Source organism: Heterodontus francisci, chromosome 25, assembly GCF_036365525.1.
Source record: "Heterodontus francisci isolate sHetFra1 chromosome 25, sHetFra1.hap1, whole genome shotgun sequence".
Lineage (NCBI taxonomy): Eukaryota > Metazoa > Chordata > Chondrichthyes > Heterodontiformes > Heterodontidae > Heterodontus > Heterodontus francisci.
The window spans coordinates 16,932,692-16,955,489 of NC_090395.1; the positions used below are offsets into that span (position 1 = coordinate 16,932,692).

At 45.9% G+C, this 22,798-nt stretch overlaps 1 protein-coding gene across 1 annotated transcript in view; it reads left to right on the forward strand.

Annotated features, from left to right (window-relative positions):
• The window catches only part of mybpha (myosin binding protein Ha), a 278,659-nt gene that overhangs the window by 59,137 nt on the left and 196,724 nt on the right, over positions 1-22,798 (forward strand). Inside the window, exon 7 of the mRNA XM_068057618.1 lies at positions 20,651-20,810. Within this exon, the coding sequence (XP_067913719.1) occupies positions 20,651-20,810 (160 nt within the window). The remainder of the gene's footprint in view (positions 1-20,650; positions 20,811-22,798) is intronic.

Sequence of the window (22,798 nt, forward strand, 5' to 3'; positions counted from 1 at the left end):
TAATCGTAGCCAGAGAATCACTTGCAATGGCTTCTTTTCCTGTTCCTACAACCTTATGTCTGGTGTCCCTAAGGAGCTATCCTTGGCCCCCTCCTATTTCTTATCTACATGCTGCATCACAGCGACATCATCTGAAAGCACAGTGTTACTTTTCACATGTACGCTGATGACACCCAGGTCTCCCTCATCACCACTACTCTCGACTCCTCCACTGTCTCTAAATCCAGTACTGGATGGGCAGAAATTTCCTCCAATTAAATATTGGGAAGATTGAACCAAATTGTCTTTAGTCCCAACCACAAATTCTGCTCCCTCGCCAGTGACTCCTTCCATGTCAGCTGTGGCTCAGTTGGTGGTGCTCTCTGGTCTCCCCTCTGTGTCAGAAGGTTGTGGGTTCAAATCCCAATCCAGGACTTGAGCGCAAAAAATAAGGCTGCCTCTCTAGTGGAGTGCACTCTTATCATTTGGATGAGGTGTTCAATTGAGGCCCTGACTGCTCCCCCAGGTGCATATAAAAGATCCCGTGCCTCTACTTTGAAGAAGAGCAGGGGAATTATCCCTAGTCGTGAAAGGCACTATAGTATTGAAAACCTGTGCTCCAGAATGAGCCGTGCCCCTAGCCAACTGTTCCAGTACAGTTACAACACTGGCATCTACCCAGCAATGTGGAAAATTGTCCAAGTATGTCCTGTACACAAAAAGTAGGACAAATCCAACCCGGCCAATTGCCGCCCCATCAATCTACTCTTGATCATCAGCAAAGCAATTGAAAGGGGTTGTTGACAGTGCTATCAAGCGGCACTTGCTCAGCAATAACGTGCTCACTGATGCTCAGTTTGGGTTCCACCAGGGCCATTCAGCTCCTGACCATTCCCTTCATCACTGATGCACAGTGGCAGCAGTGTGAACCATCTACAAGATGCATTGCAACAACTCACCAAGGCCCTTCCGATAGCACCTTCCAAACCCGTGACTTCTACCACCTAGAAGGACAAGGGCAGCAGATGCATGGGAACACCACCACCTGCAAGTTCCCCTCCAAGCCACAGAGCATCCTGGCTTGGAACTATATCACCATTCCTTCACTATCACTGGGTCAAATCCTGGAACTCCTTTCCTAACAGCACTGTTGGTGTTCGCCGAGAGAGTGGGAATCATCAAGAGAGGAGCAGGGCATAAAGAGCCCAGGAGAGAGAGAGCACGAGCGCAAGCGCAAGAATTCAGTGAGAGAGCAGGAAACACAGAGAGAGGAGCAGGGCATAAAGAGCCCAGGAAATAGTGTGAGAGAGAGAGTATTTGCTGCTTAGGAACTCAGTCTAAACAACTGCCAAAGACTTGCTGGTTGATAGGTTAATTGGCCTTTATAAATTGCCCCTAGTATAGGTAGGTGGTAGGGAAATATAGGGACAGGTGGGGATGTGGTAGTAATGTGGAATTAGTGTAGGATTAGTATAAAATGGGTGGTTGATGGTCGGCACAGACTCGTTGGGCCGAAGGGCCTGTTTCAGTGCTGTATCTCTAATCTAAACTAAAACTTAACTGAGAGGTTAAAAACATTTAAAATATTAAATATTAGTAACAAAGAACAAGTGGGTAGCTGGTGAGTCTTTTTTTAATTTCTAAATAAGGTTTATTGCTATTGGTGTGGTTACTAAAACTATAGTTAGCGTTTCAGTATTTTAGTATTGGCAGGGTATATTAATAGTGGTAAGGTAGGTTAGTATTGGTAAAGTTTAGTATTAGCAGTATAAGGTTACTATTACTATTGGTAAGGTTTATTACTATTGGTAAGGTTTATTAGTATTAGTAACAGCAGAGTTTATTTGTAGTATCAAGAATACTATCTAATAGAGGAATGGCAGGGCTGCTCCAACCTCTGCAGTGCACATCCTGTGCTATGTGGGAACTCCAGGACACTTCTTGGGTCCTGGATAACCATATGTGCAGGAAGTGTCAGTTGCAGTAGCTTGAGCTCCGGGTTTAAGAACTTGAGCAGCAGCTGGTAACACTGCAGTACATTTGTGAGGCTGAGAGATTCGTGGATAGCACATTTATAGATGTGGTCACCCGACAGCTTAAGAGTATGCAGGGAGAGAGGGAATGGGTGACCACCAGACAGTCAAGAAGAAGCAGGCAGGTAGTGCAGGAGACCCCTGAGTGCATCTCACTTTCCAACAGGTATTCAGTTCTGAATACTGAGGAAAGTGATGGTTCATCTGGGGAGTGCAGCCAGAGCCAATTCCAGGCACCACGGGTGGCTCAGCTGCACAGGAGGGCAAAAAGAATACCGGAAGAGCGATAGTAATCGGAGATTCAATAGTCAGGGGAACAGACAGGCATTTCTGTGGACACAGACTTGCATCCAGGATGGTGCATTGCCTCCCTGGTGCCAGGGTCACTCAACAACTGCAGAGCACCCTGAGGGGGGAGGGTGAATAGCCAGCATTCATGGTCCACATTGGTACCAGCGATGTAGGTAGGAAGAGGGATGTGGCCCTGTGGAAAGAGTTTAGTGAGCAAGGTAAGAAATTAGCAAGCAGGACCTCAAAAGTAGTAATCTCCAGATTACTTCCAGTACCACACGCAAGTGAGTATGGAAATAGGAGGATAGTGCAGATGAATGCATAGCTTTGATTTGCTAGTGCTATTAGGGAGGGTTTAAACTAACTTGGCAGGGGTGAGGGAACCAGGAGGAAATATCAGAGAGGAATACAAAGGTGCACAAAATACTAGGAGAGATAGATAGCGCTAGATTAGCGAATAGTAAATTATTAGGTGGGATCAAAGTAAGGGAAAATGTAATAAAGTCTAAATCAGGCTTAATGTACATGTATGTGAATGCACGGAGTGTGGTTAATAAGACTGGTGAGGTATACGCACAGATGTCATGTGGAAATATGATGTTGTGGCTATAACAGAGACCTGGCTCAGAGAAGGGCAAGACTGGGTGTTAAATATTCCTGGATACAAGGTGTTCAGCAAAGATAGGAAAGGGGAAAAAGGGGGAGGGGTGGCTGTATTGATTAAGGAGAGCATTGCAGTGCTGGAGAAAAAGGATGTCCCAGAGGGGTCGAGGACAGAATCAATTTGGCAAGAGCTAAGGAACAAAAAAGGTGCAGTTACATTGCTCAGTGTTGTCTATAGACATGAAGGAACAAATGTGCAAGGAAAATACAGAGAGGTGCAAACCTTATAGGGTAGCTATAATCGGAATCTTGAATATTCCAAACATAGAGTGGGATAGTAGTAGTGTAAAGGGCAGTGAGGGGCAAGAGTTCCTAGAATGTGTTCAGGAAAATTTTCTCCAGCAGTATGTTGCTAACCCATCGAGAAAGGAAGCATAGTTAGACCTGGTTCTTGGGAATGAGGTGGGTCAAGTGGATCAAGTATCAGTAGGAGATCATTTAGAGGATAGTGATCATTGTATTGTAAGGTTTAAACTGACTATGGAAAAGGACAAAGAACAATCTAGAGTAAGAATAATTAACTGGGGGAAGGCCAACTTCAATGGGGTAAGAATGGAGCTGGGGCGAATCAATTGGAGTCAAAGGTTAGCAGGAAAAATGGTAGCTGAACAATGGGCTACCTTCAAAGAAGAAACAGTTCGGGCACAGTCAAGGTATGTTCTCTTGAAGGGGAAAAGTAGGGCAAACAAATCCAGAGCTCCCTGGATGACAAAAGGGGTAGAGATTAAGATAAAGAAAAGGTGTGCTTATGACAGATGCCAGGTAGAAAATACTATTGAGAACCAGGCTGAATATAGAAGGTCCAGATGGGAAGTGAAAAACAAATAAGAGAAGCAATGAGAGAGCATGAAAAGAGACCGGCAGCTAGCATTAAAGGGAATCCCAAAGTGTTCTATCAGCATGTAAGGAGTAAAAGGGTTGTAAAAGGAGGAGTGGGGCCAATTAGGGACCATAAAGGGGATTTACACATGGAGGCAGAGGGCATAGGTGAGGTGAGGGCGGCACAGTGGCGCAGTGGTTAGCACTGCAGCCTCACAGTTCCAGGGACCCGGGTTCGATTCCGGGTACTGCCTGTGTGGAGTTTGCAAGTTCTCCCTGTGTCTGCGTGGGTTTTCTCCGGGTGCTCCGGTTTCCTCCCACAAGCCAAAAGACTTGCAGGTTGATAGATAAATTGGCCATTATAAATTGTCATTAGTATAGGTAGGTGGTAGGGAAATATAGGGACAGGTGGGGATGTTTGGTAGGAATATGGGATTAGTGTAGGATTAGTATAAATGGGTGGTTGATGTTCGGCACAGACTTGGTGGGCCGAATGGCCTGTTTCAGTGCTGTATCTCTAATCTAAAAAGGTATTAAATGAATACTTTGTATCTGAATTTACCAAGGAACAAGATGTAACCCAGGGAATGTTGAAAGAGGAGGTAATTCAGACACTAGAGGGGTTTAAAATTGATAAAGAGGAAGTGTTAGATAGGCTGTCTGTACTTAATATGGATAAAGCACCAGGATCGGATAATATACATCCAAGGATACTGAGGGAAGTGAGGATGGAAATCGCAGAGGCACTGGCCATAATTTTTCACTTTTCCTTAGACTCAGGGTGGTGCCAGGGGACTGGAGGATTGCAAACCTTACACCCTGTTTCAAAAAAGGGTCTAAAGATAAGCCCAGCAACTAGAGGCCAGTCAGTTTAACTTTGATGGTGGGGAAACTTCTAGAAAGAATAATTCAGGGCAAAATTAGTAGTTACATGGACATATGGGGGTTAATTAAGGAAAGCCAACATGGATTTCTTAAAGGAAAATTATGTTTAACTAACTTGCTGGAGTTTTTTGAGGAGGTAACAGAGAGGGTTGATGAGAGCAATGCTGTTGATGTGGTGTACATGGACTTTCAAAAGGCATTTGATACAGTGCCACACAACAGACTTGTGAGCAAACTTATAGCTCATGGAATAAAAAGGACAGTAGCAACATGGATACGAAATTTGCTGAGTGGCAGGAATCAAAGAGTAGTGATTAATGGATGTTTTATGGTCTGGAGAAAGGTTTGTAGTGATCCAGGGATCAGTGTTGGGACTCTTGCTTTTCCTGATATATATTAATGACCTAGACCTTGGTGTACAGGGTACAATGTCAAAGTTTGTGAATGATAGAAAACATGGGAGCATTGTGAACTGTAACGAGGATGGTGTAGAACTGTACACAGACATAGACAAGTTGATGGAATGGGCGGATAGCTGGCAAATGAAGTTCAATGCAGAGAAATGTGAAGTGATTCATTTTGGTATAAAGAACATGGAGAGACAATACAAAATAAAGGGTACAATTCTAAAGTGGGTGCAACAGCAGAGGGACCTGGGTGTATATGTGCATAAGTCATTGAAAGTGGCAGGACAGGTTGAGAGCACAGTTATTAAAGCATACAGTATCCTGGGCTTTATTAATAGGGGCATAGAGTACAACAGCAAGGAAATTATGTTGAACCTACATAAAACACTAGTTTGTTCTCAGCTGGATTATTGCGTCCAGTTCTGGGTGCCACAATTTAGGAAAGACATGAGAGCATTGGAGAAAGTACAGAAAAGATTCACGAGAACGGTTCCAGGAATGAGGAACTTCAGTTATGAAGATAGATAGGAGAGGTTGGGACTGTTTTCCTTGGAGAAGAGAAGGCTGAGAGGTAATTTGAGAGAGGTTTTCAAAATCATGAGGGGTCTGAACAGAGTAGAGAGAGAGAAACTGTTCCCACTTGTGAAAGGATCAAGAACGAGAAGGCACAGATTTAAAGGAATGGGTAAGAGAAGCATAAGTGACATGAGGAAAAACTTTTTCACGCAGAGAGTGGTTAAGGACTGGAATGCACTGCCTGAGAGTGTGGTGGAAGCAGGTTCAACTGAAGCATTCACAAGGGAATTAGACAGTTATATGAAAAGGAAGAATCTGCAGGGAGAAGGTGGGGAAATGGAACTGAGGGAATTGCTCTTTCAGAGAGCCGGTGCAGACACAATGGGCCGAATGGCCTCCTTCTGCACTGTAACAATTCTGTGATTCTGTGTACCTACATCCCAGGACTGTAACGTTTCAAGATGGCAGTTTACCACCACCTTCTCAAGGGCATTTAGGGTTGGGCATTAAATGCTGGCCTCGTCAGCGACGCCCACATCCCACAAATGAATTTTAAAAAATACAAGTCTTTCTCTCCCTGGCAACTATCTAAGACTAAATGGACTGTTTTGCAATCTCAGTGTCATATTTGACCCTGATATGGGCTTCCGACCACAAATCTGCACCATCACTAAGAAGACTGTTTATTTCTACTTCCATAACATTGCCTGACTAAGTGCGTGCAATTCTGGTTGCCACACCACCAGACAGACGTGGAGGCTTTGGAGAGGGTACAGAAGAGGTTTACCAGGATGTTGCCTGGTCTGGAGGGCATTAGCTATGAGAAGAGGTTGGATAAACTCGGATTGTTTTCACTGGAACGACGGAGATGGAGGGGCGACATGATAGAGGTTTACAAAGTTATGAGAGGAATGGACAGAGTGGATAGTCAGAAGCTTTTTCCCAGGGTGGAAGAGTCAGTTACTAGGGGACATAGATTTAAGGTGCGAGGGGCAAATTTAGAGGGAATGTGCGAGGCAAGTTCTTTACACAGAGGGTGGTGAGTGCCTGGAACGTGTTGCCAGGGGAGGTGGTGCAAGCAGGTACGATAGCGACGTTTAAGAGGCATCTTGACAAATACATGAATAGGATGGGAATAGAGGGATACGGTCCCCGGAAGTGCAGAAGGTTTTAGTTTAGACAGGCATCCAGATCGGCGCAGGCTTGGAGGGCCGAATGGCCTGTTCCTGTGCTGTACTGTTCTTTGTTCTTTTTGACTCCGCCCCTGTCTCAGCCCCTATCTCAGCCCATTTGCTCCTGAAACCCTCACACCTATAACCCTGTAACCTATTCCAAAGCATAAATAAGGATATGGTGGTTAATGGTATAGCCATTCACTGCCAGATCTGGTTGGACTGCATAAAGCATTATCATCTGCCAAAACTGCTCACTATTCCAGGATCATTCTGGAATGCAAGGATAACCTCTGGCTTCTTTTCTCTTCTGCATTCTGTCTTCTTAAACTCTCTACCCTGCCTCGTCCACCCTTGCCTCCAGCAACAAGTGCAAAGAGCTCACGCACTTCTTTGTCACTAAGATCAAGACCATCCAATCAGTTGCCTCTGCCACGTCCCTCCTTTCCACTAGTCCACCAGGCCAAACCTCCTGGAAAGCTCCCCCCTGCCCTTGCCCTGAACTCACATTTTCTAGTTTCTCTTCTGTCTCCCCTCATGCCCTATCCAAGCTCATCTTGTCTATGAGACCCACCTCCTGCTCCCTCAACCCTCTTCACACTAAACTGCTGATCACCCAACTTCCCCTCCTGATCCCCATGTTAGCCGATACTGTTAACTATTCTCTCTCCTCAGCTGTTGTCCCTCTCTCCTTTAAATCTGTTATCATCATCCCTCTCTTCAAAAAACCAACCCTTGACCCCACCATCCTTGCAAATTACCATCCCATCTCCAACCTCCCTTTCTCTTCAAAGTCCTTGAACATGTTGTCGCCTCCCAAATCCATTCCCATCTTTCCCGGAACCCCAGGTTTGAATCTCTCCAATCAGGTTTCCGTCCCTGCCACAGTACTGAAACAGCTCTTATCAAAGTCACAAATGACATCCTTTGTGACTGTGACAAAGGTAAACTTTCCCTCCTCATCCTTCTCAACCTATCTGCAGCCTTTGACACGTTGACCACACCCTCCTCCTCCAACATCTCTCCACTGTTGTCCAGCCGGGTGGGCCTGCACTCACCTGGTTCCATTCTTATATATCTAATCATAGCCAGAGTATCACTTGCAATGGCTTCTCTTCCTGCCTCCACACCGTTAGCTCTGGTGTTTCCCAAGGATCTATCCTTGGGCCTCTTTCTATTTCTCATCTACATACTGCCCCTTGGCAACGTCATTCGAACGCACAACGTTAGTTTTCTTATGTGTGCTATGACAATCAATGTGTCTCTCAACTCCTCCACCAAATTATCAGACTGCTTATCCAACATCCAGTATTGGATGAGCAGAAATTTCCTCCAATTAAATATTGGGAAGACTGAAGTCATTGTCTTCAGTCCCCACTCCAAACTCCATTCCCTTGCTACCGACTCCATCCCTCTGCCTACCAACTGCTTGAGACTAAACAGACTGTTGGCAGCCTTGATGTCATATTTGACTCCAAGATGAACTTCTGACCATATATTCAAACCTTCAGAAAGACCATCTCTTTCCACCTGTGTAGCATCGCATAACATCATTCTGATCTCAACTCATCTGCTACTGAAACCCTCATTCATGCCTTTTTTACTTTTATACTTGACTATTCCTGGCTGGTTTCCAACATTCTACCCTTTGTTAACTTGAGGTTATCCAAAACTCTGCTGCCTGTGTCTTAACTCATACCAAGTCCCATTCCCCTATCACCCTTATGCTCGCTGGCCTCCATTGCCTCTTGGTCAAGCAATGTCTTGATTTTAAAATTCTCATCCTTGTTTTCAAATCCCTCCATGGCCTCGACCCTCCCTATCTCTGTAATTTCCTCCAGCCCCACAACCCCGAGATATCTGCGCTTCTCTAATTCTAGCCTCTTGTGCATTCCTGATTTTAATCACTTGCTCATTGATGGCTTTGCCGTGAGTTACCTAGGCCCTAAGGTCTGGAATTCCGTCCCTAAACCTCTCCACCTCTCTGTCATGATTGTGGGCTTGAGTATTAGAGAATATATGGTACTTGGAAGGGAAACTGAAAGTAGCTTTGTGCTTTGGGGAAAACCTGACCTGAGGGTTGTTATAAGGTCAGATAAGCTTATGCTGCTGTAGTGAGAACAGTGAACAGAATAAAATACTTGTTAATCTTTGTTAAAGTTAAAGTTGTGATTTCAAGTGTGGTTCTTCAGACTGAGATGTGACATTGGCAGTGAGGTAAATTTGGAGATAGTTAGGATTATATCATGGCATTTGCTGGTGCTGATATGTCTGCGGTTCGGGGAATTGAGCCATTTGATCTGTTGGGTGATGCCAGCTCGGTCAGTGTGAAATGGAAAGCATGTCTGGAGGAGTTTGAAGAGCAGGCTGAAAGTCGCAGTTTGTTTTTAGACGGGATGTCAGAGGTGCAGAAAGCATAGCGATGGGTCTTATTACTGTTCAGTGTGGGTGCGCCGGTGAGGGAGACTTTCAAGATGTTGCCTGACATGGGACAAAAGGCGGATTATGAACGTGCAGTGAAAGCTCTGAAGGACCATTATGTGGTGATGCCAAATTCCACATTCAAACGACATGGTTTCGGTCAGATGACAGAGAAAGCGGGGGAAACAATAGCCCAATTTGTGACTTGTTTGAGGCAGGTGTCGGATGGATGCAATTATGTTGCGATGGATCTGAATAACCAGATAATGGATCAGGTGGTCCAACACTGCAAGTCGGAAATGTTGGGATGCAGGCTTCTGGAAAGAGGAAGTGGCTTAACGTTGGATGACACTTTGAAAATAGCGGCTACATTGGTAGCAGTGGATGGACAAGTCTGCAGCATGAAACTTGGTCCCATTTTCACCATCGACAAGACTAAATCTGAGGTTAACCAAGTAGCACAATGGAATTCAGGTATGCAGAAATGTAAACAGCAAAAGTCTGAGAGAGAGTGTTTCAGATGTGGCAGCTTGGGGCATGATGGAAGAGATGATTGCTGCCCTGCCAAGGGAAGGGAAAGATATGCAGTAAATGGGGGGGGCCAAGACCATTTTGCCAAGAAGTGCAGAAGCAAAACTGAACAGAGTGGGAAGTCTGGCAAACCACGTAAAGGAAAGAGATGGAAGTACAACAGTGAGACGAGCTGAAGATGCAGTGAGTGAGGACACGAATAGCAATCGTGGATACATGTTTTCTGTCAATGGACGCAGCCATGAGAAAGTTCCAGTGATTGGTGGGGGTGTTGAAGTGAACATTATTGTAGATTCAGGCAGTGACAGTAATGTCATCAGCAGAGCACTGTGGGAGGAACTGAAAACAAAGAGAATCAAGTGCACATCTCAAAAATGTGTCAAAAAGCTTTATCCTTACATATCTTAAACCTCACTTCGAACTGTTGGATGTTTCACTGTGAGTGTGAGAGCTGGGGATGGGAATGTAGAGGCAGAATTCATAGTGATTGAGGAGAATAGTGAGCCTCTTCTGAGTAGAGAAACTGGCCAAGCCTTGGGGATGCTACACATTGGATTGAAGGTGAATTCAGTGAAATCCTATTCAGAGCTTCAAGAGGAGTTTGGACCAGTGTTCCAAGGAATTGGGAAGTTGTACAACCGCCAAGTGAGATTAACAATTGACGAGAACGTGAAGCCTGTAGCTCAATTGGACGCAGAACACCTTTTTTCTGAGAAGGAAAGTTGAGGCAAGGCTCAAGGAACTGTTTGACCAAGACATCATAGAGCCAGTTAAGAACCAACACCGTGGGTGAGTCCTGTTGTGGTAGTGCCTAAACCAAGTGGTGACATCAGACTCTGTTGATATGCGACAGGTAAATGAAGCGATAGATAGAGAACATCACCCAATTCTCACTGTGGGTGAAATCTTTCAAGAGTTGTCAACAAGCAAGGTATTCTCCAAATTAGACTTAAAATGGGGATACTACCTGCTGGAGATTCATCCTGATTCAAGGAAGGTGACAACTTGTGTCGCTCATTGTGGACTTTACCAATACAATTTAGCATCAATGCAGCACCAGAGATTTACCAACACGAAATCGGTAAGGTGATACAAGGGATCCCAGGAACAGCCAATATCTCAGATGACATCACCATTTATGGAGCCAATAGAGAGGAACATTATGAGAGGCTGAGGTTAGTATTGGCTAGATTGCAATCAGCAGGATTTACAGTAAATGCAGACAATGTGACAGAGCTAAAGTTCATGGGCTATAAACTCACGAGCAGTGGAATCAATCCTGCCAAAGACAAGAGAGAAGCAATAGCAGAGGCACGTGAACCACCAAATGTCAGTGAAGTGAGAAGTTTTCTGGGACTTACACAGGATTGTGTGAGGTTTATCCCAAACTTTGCTGCCCTGGCTGATCTATTGAGGAAGTTAATCAGAAAGAATGAACGGTTCAGATTTGATGAAGAACAGAAAGCAGCATTTAAAGCTTTAAAAGTCAGCTTGGCAAGTGCTCAAAGCTGGAATACTATGATCCAAATGCACCAATAAAAGTCATAGCAGATGCTAGTCCAGTAGGATTAGGAGCAGTGCTGGTGCAAATACATGCTGAGGGCCCAAGAATCATTATTTATGCGAGCAGATCTCTGACAGATATGGACAGGAGATATTCTCAGACGGAGAAAGAGATTCTAGGATTGGTGTGGGCATGTGAAAGATTCCATGCATACTTGTTTGGCATCGAGTTTGAATTAATGACAGATCACAAGCCATTACAGATGATTTATTCTCCCTGATCCAAACCATGTGCCAAAAGTGAAAGATGGGTTTTGCGACTCCAGCAATACAAGTACAAGGCCAAAGACTTGCAGGTTGATAGGTAAATTGGCCATTGTAAATTGCCCCTAGTGTAGGTAGGTGGTGGGAGAATGGTGGAGATGTGGTAGGGAATATGGGGTTAATGTAGGATTAGTATAAATGGGTAGTTGTTGGTCGGCACAGACTCGGTGGGCTGAAGGGCCTGTTTCAGTGCTGTATCTCTCTATGACTCTAAGATGGTTCACATTGCTGGAAAAATGGACATTGCTGACTCACTGTCGCGACTACTGATGGAGGATCAAACACACAGATCTTCACTAGAGAAGGAAACAGAATCATTTATGCGTTTGTGGCAGTTCATGCTACAGAGCAATGACAACTAGAGTTTGAAAGACAGTCAGACAAAAAATAATATCAGACGGAGAATCCAAACTGGAAATTGGGAGAATTGCCCATTCAAGACATGCATCATTATACGAGATGAACTGTGCATAATTGGGAAGTGTATTCTCAGAGATAACAGACTTGTAGTGCCGCAAACACTTAGGCCGAGACTGTTGATGCTAGCTCATGAGGGTCACTTAGGAGTGGTTGGTACTAAGCAAAACTTAGGAACCAAAGTATAGTGGCCAGGGATGGAGAAAGATGTGGAACAGTTTGTCAAAACAAGTCATGGATGTCAACTTGTCAATCGACCAATCCACCAGCACCAGTACGCAGCACACTGTTACCAGCTGGACCATGGGAGGATGTAGCAGTTGACTTCTTAGGACTATTTCAATCAGGCGAGTCCATTCTAGTGGTGATTGATTATTACAGCCGTTATTATGAGTCTTCTTTGGCCTCCTTATCTCGAGAGACAATGGATACGCGCCTGGAGGTGGTCGGTGGTGTGTGGAGCAGCGCCTGGAGTGGCTATAAAGGCCAATTCTGGAGTGACAGGCTCTTCCACATGTGCTGCAGAAAAATGTGATTGTCGGGGCTGTTAGACAGTTGGCTCTCCCCTTGCGCTTCTGTCTTTTTTCCTGCCAACTGCTAAGTCTCTTCGACTTGCCACACTTTAGCCCCGCCTTTATGGCTGCCCGCCAGCTCTGGCGAACGCTGGCAACTGACTCCCACGACTTGTGATCAATGTCACAGGACTTCATGTCGCGTTTGCAGACGTCTTTAAAGCGGAGACATGGACGGTCGGTGGGTCTGATACCAGTGGCGAGCTCGCTGTACAATGTGTCTTTGGGGATCCTGCCATCTTCCATACGGCTCACATGGCCAAGCCATCTCAAGCGCTGCTGACTCAGTAGTGTGTATAAACTGGGGATGTTGGCCGCCTCGAGGACTTCTGTGTTGGAGATACGGTCCTGCCACCTGATGCCAAGTATTCTCCGGAGGCAACGAAGATGGAATGAATTGAGGCGTCGCTCTTGGCTGGCATACGTTGTCCAGGCCTCGCTGCCATAGAGCAAGGTACTGAGGACACAGGCTTGATACACTCAGACTTTTGTGTTTCGTGTCAGTGCGCCATTTTCCCACACTGTCTTGGCCAGTCTGGACATAGCAGTGGAAGCCTTTCCCATGCGCTTGTTGATTTCTGCATCCAGAGACAGGTTACTGGTGATAGTTGAGCCTAGGGAGGTGAACTCTTGAACCACTTCCTGAGCGTGGTCGCCAATATTGATGGATGGAGCATTTCTGACTTCCTGCCCCATGATGTTCGTTTTCTGGAGGCTGATGGTTAAGCCAAATTCATTGCAGGCAGCCGCAAACCTGTCGACGAGACTCTGCAGGCACTCTTCAGTGTGAGATGTTAAAGCAGCATCGTCAGCAAAGAGGAGTTCCCTGATGAGGACTTTCCGTACTTTGGACTTCGCTCTTAGACGGGCAAGGTTGAACAACCTGCCCCCTGATCTTGTGTGGAGGAAAATTCCTTCTTCAGAAGACTTGAACGCATGTGAAAGCAGCAGGGAGAAGAAAATCCCAAAAAGTGTAGGTGCAAGAACACAGCCCTGTTTCACGCCACTCAGGATAGGAAAGGGGTCTGATGAGGAGCCACCATGTTGAATTGTGCCTTTCATATTGTCATGGAATGAGGTGATGATACTTAGTAGCTTTGGTGGACATCCAATCTTTTCTAGTAGTCTGAAGAGACCACGTCTGCTGACGAGGTCAAAGGCTTTGGTGAGATCAATGAAAGCAATGTAGAGGGGCATCTGTTGTTCGCGGCATTTCTCCTGTATCTGGCGAAGGGAGAACAGCATGTCAACGGTCGATCTCTCTGCACGAAAGCCACACTGTGCCTCAGGGTAGATGCACGCGTCCAGCTTCTGGAGCCTGTTTAGAGCGACTCGAGCAAAGACTTTCCCCACTATGCTGAGCAGAGAGATTCCACGGTAGTTGTTGCAGTCACCGCGGTCACCTTTGTTTTTATAGAGGGTGATGATATTGGCATCGCGCATGTCCTGAGGTACTGCTCCCTCATCCCAGCACAGGCATAGCAGTTCATGTAGTGCTGAGAGTATAGCAGGCTTGGCACTCTTGATTATTTCAGGGGTAATGCTGTCCTTCCCAGGGGCTTTTCCGCTGGCTACAGAATCAATGGCATCACTGAGTTCCAATTTTGTTGGCTGTCTGTCCAGCTCATCTATGACTGGTAGAGGCTGGGCTGCATTGAGGGCAGTCTCAGTGACAACATTCTCCCTGGAGTACAGTTCTAGGTAGTGCTCAACCCAGCGGTCCGTTTGTTTGCGTTGGTCAGTGATTATGTCCCCTGATTTAGATTTGAGGGGGGCGATCTTCTTGATGGTTGGCCCAAGAGGCTGTCGGAGGCCAGCTGAATATGACTGCATAGGTGTTGCCAGTCGTCGTTTGCGCAGCGCCTGGCTGTTCTTTGTGCAGTGCTTCTGGCTGCTTTAAGTGCTACCGATGTTAACTCGCTGGGGGCTTTCTTGTAGTTCAACAGTGCAGTGCGCTTAGCGGCTATGACAGGTGTTATGAGTATGTGGTAGAGAAAACAGTGTTTGCATTGACTGAAATATTTGCAAGCCATGGTCTACCAGTCACATTGTATTCAGACAATGGACCACAGTTTATTTCACAGAACTTTGCAGATTACATGCAAGTCACAGTTATTCACCATCACAGAGTAACCCCTAAATGGCCACAGGCAAATGGGGAAGTGGAAAGACAAAACCAATCCTTAGACAAACGGTTGAGGATTGCTCAGGCTGAGGGTAAAGACTGGAAGGAGGTGTTGTTGTCATTTGTGGCCATGTATAGAGCAACTACACACAGTACGATGGGAAAGAGCCCAGCTGAGTTATTATTTGGATGCAAAATACATACTACGATACCTGAGCTGAGGGACATTAGAGTTGATCAGAAAATTCGAGATCATGATGCTGAAAAAAAGGGGGCTGCAAGGTTTTATGCAGACCACAGGAGGAGAGCTAGACAGTCTGATGTGATGCCAGCTGATGAAGTATTGCTGAGACGGGAGAGTCCGAGTAAGATGGATACACCAAATTATCCCAAACCGTACACAGTAATTGCCAAAAAGGGAAACAGTGTGACTGTGCAGTTGCCAGAAGGAGTACAGTATGACAGAAATTCTTCATGTGTTAAAAAGTATCATGGTGACAAAGACACGGCAGATAAACCAGATGTAGGAGCTGAGGCAAAGCTGACATCCAGCAATTCAGAAATTCAAGCCAGTGCTGTTGATGGCAGGAAGACAGCTTGCTATCCAGAGGGAGAAACATTGGTTCCAGAGGGGCTGACAACATTTCCTAATCCTGATGTGGTGTCCAGAGTTCCTGAGACAGCAGGCAGACCGCAGCGCGATAGGATTATGTGTTGTGTTTATGTTCAAAAATCATGGGCATGTTTTGGTCTTGTCAGGCAAACCCCCCACCTGCCAAGACTGAGGCACACATTATTTCACCACATGAACATTAAAATTTAAAATTGAAAGCCCCTGACTGGAAAGACATTTGCATAGTAACAGACAGTGTTGGAACAAGGCGACCCAGTCTTTGCTTCCCCAATACACAGAAGAAGTGGTCAGACCAGTTTCAGTCACATGACTGACTGTTGGAGTTTTTTTGAACTTGAACTTCCAACAGGGAAAGAAATGAGAATGCTGTTTTTCTCCGGGACTGAGAACATCTCTCTCCTGTCTGCTCTCACCAGCTTTGGAAACCATTGAAGACACATGAACCCCAACAGAGAAAAGTCTCCAACAGTGAACAAGGTTTAAGAAGAATACTGGGCCCCAACGAAAAGTAATAGCTGTCTACAATCAAGGACTCTACGGCGAGCTGGAAACACAGAAACAATAACAAGAAACCCCCTTTAGAGACTGCCTCAAACCTCTCCATTTTATTTACCTTCCCTTTTCTGTCCCAAATTGCATGTGTGTATTGCATGTACATGCTAGCGTGGGTGCGTCATATATCTATAGATGTGAACCATATTAGAGTTTAAGTTAAAAGTTTAATAAATTTCACTTTTCTCCTTTAAACTGAAGAAAGCCTGTTTATGCTCATTTCTTTGCCTTATAATTGGAAAACTGTGAATAAGGATTCACCAAGGGGGAGCTCAAAACACAGTGTGTTTAAAAATAAAACCTTGTTACAATAAGACCAGGTGAAGACAGTAACAGACCCCGAGACACCTTTCTCACCTGGTCATAACAGAAATTTGGGTGCTAGCGTCTGGAATTTTACCCACAGACAAACGAGTGTAATTGGAAGTTGGAAGCCAAATTGTTCTCAATCAAAAAGAGTAAAATTTCAATTTAGGTTTTCTGGTAGTTGTGTGTGATTGAATACGAACATGTCTGTAACTGAAGAGAGTAGCTCTCCAAGCCAGGGTGAAGTAACTTGGGATAAGTTAAAAGCACTGTCTATGGAGGAGTTGAGGAAAATGGCTGAGCAGTGTGGGATCACTATAAGTGGCAAGGCTAGGAAGTCTGAACTCCTAAGGCTAGTGAATCTGAAGATGCAGAAGCAGTGTTAGAAGTAGACTCTGACAGGGAACTGTTAGCAAAGATACAATTGGAACAGAGGAAACTTGAATTAGCAGAAAATGAAAAAGAGAGAGAGAGGCAGGAGAGGGAGAAAGAGAGAGCCTTCCTGAAGGAACAGGAAGAGAAAGAAAGACAGAAGAAGGAAAGAGAGAGAGAGGAGAGAGAGAGAAAGAATATTCCAGAAAGAATGCAAAGAAAGAGAGTTACGGCAGCTTGAGTTAACTGGGGGGAGGTGGGGGGCGACCCTAGTGAAAGCATGGCCAATATGGAGGAGCAGAATTCAGCACTGGGTACAAGATTGTTGAAACTTGCTCAATTAATTCCAAAATTCAATGAGGAAGATGTGAAAGCATTTTTCATGTCTTTTGAGAAACTGGCAAGGCAGCTAAAATGGCCAGCTGAGACCTGGTCTCTCTTATTGCAAAGCAAACTAAGCAGAAAAGCCCATGAGGTTCATTCCTTGTTGCCAGAGGAGAGTTCATCAAATTATGAACTGACCAAAAATGCTATCCTCAGGGCATATGAATTACTACCCGAAGCCAATCGCCAAAAGTTTAGAACCCTCAAAAAGCAAGCCAATCAAACTTATCCGGAGTTTGAAAGAAGTAAGCAACTGTCTTTTGACCAGTGGCTGAGGGCTCTTAAAATCAGCTCAGCTACGAGACTCTCATTCTCAATAAAGACCCATGTAGAGGAGCAGTGGGTTCAGAGAACCCGGCAAGCGGCCGTTCTGGCCAATGATTTTGCTTTAATTTATAAGTCAATTTCCCAGGGGACAACCTTTCCTAATCACCCCCACAAATCCAAAAGGGACAAAGGGTGGGAAGACTGATCGGAGCCCAGGCAGTCCTGGGAGAGAAAGGAAAGCAGGAGACACAGGGGGCCCTCCTCCAGCCAAAAAGCAAGGTGCTGTGAGCAAGAGTGAGACCCGGAGACCTGTGTGTTTCCATTGTCATAAAGCAGGGCATTTAAAAGCTGACCGCTGAAAACTAAAGGGAAAAGCGGTAGGGTTAATCAGGGCACAACCACTCAGTGATGTCGGGGACCCTGATGCAAAGCACAGCAGAACAAGCTGTGGCTTTAACTGCAGTAAGAGTGCAACCCAGGAAACTTACTATGACCAGTGCAGGAAAATTTAATAGGATTCCTGAAGGTTATCAGGGTTTTATGTCTGAAGGGAAAGTAACCCCATACCCCTCGAGTAGGGCCAGCAAGCCCACAGTGATTCTCAGAGACACAGGGGCCACTAGATCCCTTTTACTAGGAAAAGGCCTGACCTTTCCCCGAGAGAGTGCAATGAACACCAGAATGGTGGCGAATGGTATTGGAGGGCAGTGTATGTCTGTACCTATACATTGGGTGCACCTGGAGTGCGACCTAGTTTCGAGACCAGTGACCATAGAAATTGTCCTTAGTTTGCCTGTGGACAGGGTTGACCTGCTCCTAGGTAATGATCTGGCGGGGGTGAAGGTGGTAGCCCCCCCCCCCCCCCCCACCCTAGTAGTGAAAGAAAGACCGCAGGAGGTCAGAGAGACAGGGCAGTGGCAGGAGACAGTCCCCTGCAGTTTCCCTGAATGTGTACTGGATCAGGCCATGATCAAACCAGCTCCCCCAGAGGAGACTGCATTGGTACCGCAGGCAGATGACGAGGTCTGTCTGGCCGAGACTTTCGTTGGAAAGTTAGGAGACCCAGGGAATGAATTAAATGGATTTTCCCAAGCTGAGGCTCAGCGAGCTGACCCAGTATTGAGAGAGTTAACACAGGCTGCCCAGTCTGAAAGTGAAACAGAGGGAGTCCCTGATTGCTACTATTTAAAGAATGAGGGACTGATGAGGAAATGGAGTTCTCCTCACAGACCTGAGAGCAAGGAGTGGGCAGTAGTTCACCAGTTAGTGGTGCCGCAGAGGTACCGGAGAGAAATATTAAGAAGGGCCCACAGGACTACAGTGGCTCTACATACCGGTATACGAAAGAACAAACCCCGCATAAGACAGCAGTTTGACTGACCAAAACTCCACAAAGATGTGGTGCAGTACTGCAGGAGTTGCCACAAGTGCCAGGTTGAGGGGAAATCCCAACCTACAGTGAAACCTGCACCCCTAAGTCCTGTACCAGTGTTAGGAGGACCCTCCAGCAGAGGGCTGGTGAACTGTAAGGGACACCCGCCAAGAACAAAAGGGGACAGGCAGGCACAAGGCTGGCAAAAGTTTAGAAAGAGAAGGGGAGAAAGTGACCAAGAGAGCAGGTTAAAGGAAGTCCAGGAAGAATCCCGGATGAAAACCCCTACTGTCTGGTCAACCAACCCCGAAAAATGTGAAAACTTAGACCCCACATCCTCCTATGTAAATGAATACTCTAGAAGCACCCCACCAGAGTTGCTAACAGCATTTACTGGAAACTGCAGAGACAAAGAGAGACCTCTAGGGGGTGATGCCTCACTTAGTCAAAGTATCACAGGAGAATGCAGTTAAGTCTGCACAAATACCTGCAGGTAGGAGTCTACCAGAGAACAAAGGGGAGAGTGACAAAGAATCCTCCCTCACAGTCAGAGGAAAAGGGAACCACCCATCCCCTGAAGTCAAAAGTCTTTGCAAGATTCAGAGATTTCAGGATAGACCCATTACTACTCTCCTGAGAAAGAAAAGGTGAACTTAAAGCAGCTCTGGCACCCAGAAAAGACCATTCTAATAGGCTTTAAGATTGGTGAATGAATGGAAATGAATGAAAGAAATGCATGGTTTTTCTTTCTGCATCTTATATTTCTCTCAAATCCTGTAATGAAATGTACCGTTTTTCTTCAAATTGCATTTCATTCCCCTGGGTATGGAGTTGTCAGGCAAGCCCCCCACCTGCCAAGACTGAGGCACACATTATTTCACCACATGAACATTAAAATTTAAAATTGCAAGCCCCTGACTGGAAAGACATTTGCATAGTAGCAGACAGTGTTGGAACAAGGTGACCCAGTCTTTGCTTCCCCAATACACAGAAGAAGTGGTCAGACCAGTTTCAGTCACATGACTGACTGTTGGAGTTTTTTTGAACTTGAACTTCCAACAGGGAAAGAAATGAGAATGCTGTTTTTCTCCGGGACTGAGAACATCTCTCTCCTGTCTGCTCTCACCAGCTTTGGAAACCATTGAAGACACATGAACCCCAACAGAGAAAAGTCTCCAACAGTGAACAAGGTTTAAGAAGAATACTGGGCCCCAACGAAAAGTAATAGCTGTCTACAATCAAGGACTCTACGGCGAGCTGGAAACACAGAAACAATAACAAAAAACCCCCTTTAGAGACTGCCTCAAACCTCTCTTCTGCTCTTTTCTGTCCCAATTTGCATGAGTGTATCGTGTGTACATGCTAGCGTGGGTGTGTCGTATATCCATAGATGTGAACCATATTAGAGTTTAAAGTTTAATAAATTTCACTTTTCTCCTTTAAACCGAAGAAAGCCTGTTTATGCTCATTTCTTTGCCTTATAATTGGAAAACTGTGAATAAGGGTTCACAAAGGGGAGCTCAAAACACAGTGTGTTTAAAAATAAAACCTTGTTACAATAAGACCAGGTGAAGACAGTAACAGACCCCGAGACACCTTTCTCACCTGGTCGTAACAGTCTGATAAGGGAGGAATGTCATGATTGTATGTGTGGGCTTGAGTATTGGAGATGATATGGTACTTGGAAGGGAAACTGAAAGTAGCTTTGTGCTTTGGGGAAAACACCTGTTGTAAGGTCAGATAAGCTTATGCTGCGATAGTGAGAACAGTGAACAGAACGCTCAGGAAGTCTTCCGTAAATCGCCTTAAATCTGTGTCCTCTGGTTAGTGGCTCTCTTGCCAATGGGAACAGTTTCTCTTTGTTCGCTGTATGAAAACTCCTCATGGTTTTGAACATGTTTTATCAAATTTCCCAGTAACCTCTGCTCAAAGGAGAACAATCCCCGTTGCTCCAGTCTATTCACTTAGCTGAACCATTATCAGCACGTTTTCACCCGTCGCGGAGTGTGTCAGACACAGAATTCTCAGGAGGCACAGGGACATATGCCGTGTATTAATAGAGTCTCTGATATTCGTGTTCCCTCATTCTCATTCCTTTTTGTTAGGAATGGTTTACCGTGCTGGAGAAGCTCCATGCCTGCTGCTACACTGTGTCCGACTTGGTGATGGGCAATCACTACAGCTTCCGCGTCTTCTCCGAGAACCTGTGTGGACTCAGCGAGACAGCAGTGCAGTGCAAGGACACGGCCTACATTCCCAAAACAAGTAAGGCCTCACCCACTGTCAAACAAACAGGCGGCCTCCTGAGGTCCAGTAATGCAAGTCTGATCGACTGTCAGTCAAAGGAGCAATAGAGTCGAAGGGGTAGTGGAAAATCAGGAAACCTGTTCCCAACTTGCCCACTTCTGGTTTTAGTAGAGGCAGGTCAATGGCGGCTGACTAAACTGCTTTCAGGAGGGGGATGGGTCACTAATATCTTTTAAAGCGGCTGGGTGCCTCTATGTTAACTCTTGGAGACTGGGATTTCTGGAGGGAAAAGGAGGCGAGATAGTGGGATCCATCAGATCTTTATTGCACTGCTTGTGGGACATTGGGACATTGCAATGTCCGACCCACCCTGCGCACTGTCCAACTCCCTCCTACTTTGCGTGCCTCATCCCCACAATGTCCACTTTACTTGCTTTCCACTCCCTGGCTGCTTTCCAGACCAACAGATGCCCAGACTGTCTGTCTGACTGTCTACATGTCTGTCTGTCTACCTGGTAGGAAACCTGTTGAAACAGTTTAAAACAGGTCCTCATGCTAAATTCACTGGGACCTGTGGGACATCCGTACTTCTGAAAATCCCCCTTCCAACCCGACACGTCTCCATTTCTGATAGGACCATCCTGGGGTATCAATGATAGGACCACCCTGGGGTGTCAATGATAGGACCACCTTGGGATATCAATGATAGGACCACCCTGGGGTGTCAATGATAGGACCACCTTGGGGTATCAATGATAGGACCACCCTGGGGTGTCAATGATAGGACCACCCTGGGTATCAATGATAGGACCACCCTAGGGTGTCAATGATAGGACCACCTTGGGGTATCAATGATAGGAACTCCCTGGGGTATCAATGATAGGACCACCCTGGGGTGTCAATGATAGGACCACCCTGGGTATCAATGATAGGACCACCCTAGGGTGTCAATGATAGGACCACCTTGGGGTATCAATGATAGGAACTCCCTGGGGTATCAATGATAGGACCACCCTGGGGTATCAATGATAGGACCATCCTGGATATCAATGATAGGACCACCCTGGGGTATCAATGATAGGACCATCCTGGGGTATCAATGATAGGACCACCCTGGGGTATCAATGATAGGACCATCCTGGGTATCAATGATAGGACCACCTTGGGGTATCAATGATAGGACCACCCTGGGTATCAATGATAGGACCACACTGGGGTATCAATGATAGGGTCATCCTGGGTATCAATGATAGGACCACACTGGGGTATCAATGATAGGACCATCCTGGGGTATCAATGATAGGATCATCCTGGGTATCAATGATAGGACCACACTGGGGTATCAATGATAGGATCATCCTGGGTATCAATGATAGGACCACCCTGGGGTATCAATGATAGGATCATCCTGGGTATCAATGATAGGACCACCTTGGGGTATCAATGATAGGACCACCCTAGGGTATCAATGATAGGATCATCCTGGGTATCAATGATAGGACCACCCTGGGGTGTCAATGATAGGACCACCCTGGGGTATCAATGATAGGACTATCCTGCGGTGTCAATGATAGGACCACCCTGGGGTATCAATGATAGGACCATCCTGGGGTGTCAATGATAGGACCACGCTGGGGTATCAATAATAGGAGCACCCTGGGGTGTCAATGATAGGACCACCCTGGGGTGTCAATGATAGGACCACACTAGGGTATCAATGATAGGACCACCCGGGGGGGGCAATGATAGGACCACCTTGGGGTATCAATGATAGGACCACCTTGGGGTATCAATGATAGGGCCACCCTGGGGTGTCAATGAAAGGACCATCTTGGGGTATCAATGATAGGACCACCCTGGGGTGTCAATGATAGGACCACCTTGGGGTATCAATGATAAGACCACCCTGGGGTGTCAATGATAGGACCACCCATGGGAGTCAATGATCGGACCACCTTGGGGTATCAATGACAGGACCACCCTGGGGTGTCAATGATAGGACCACC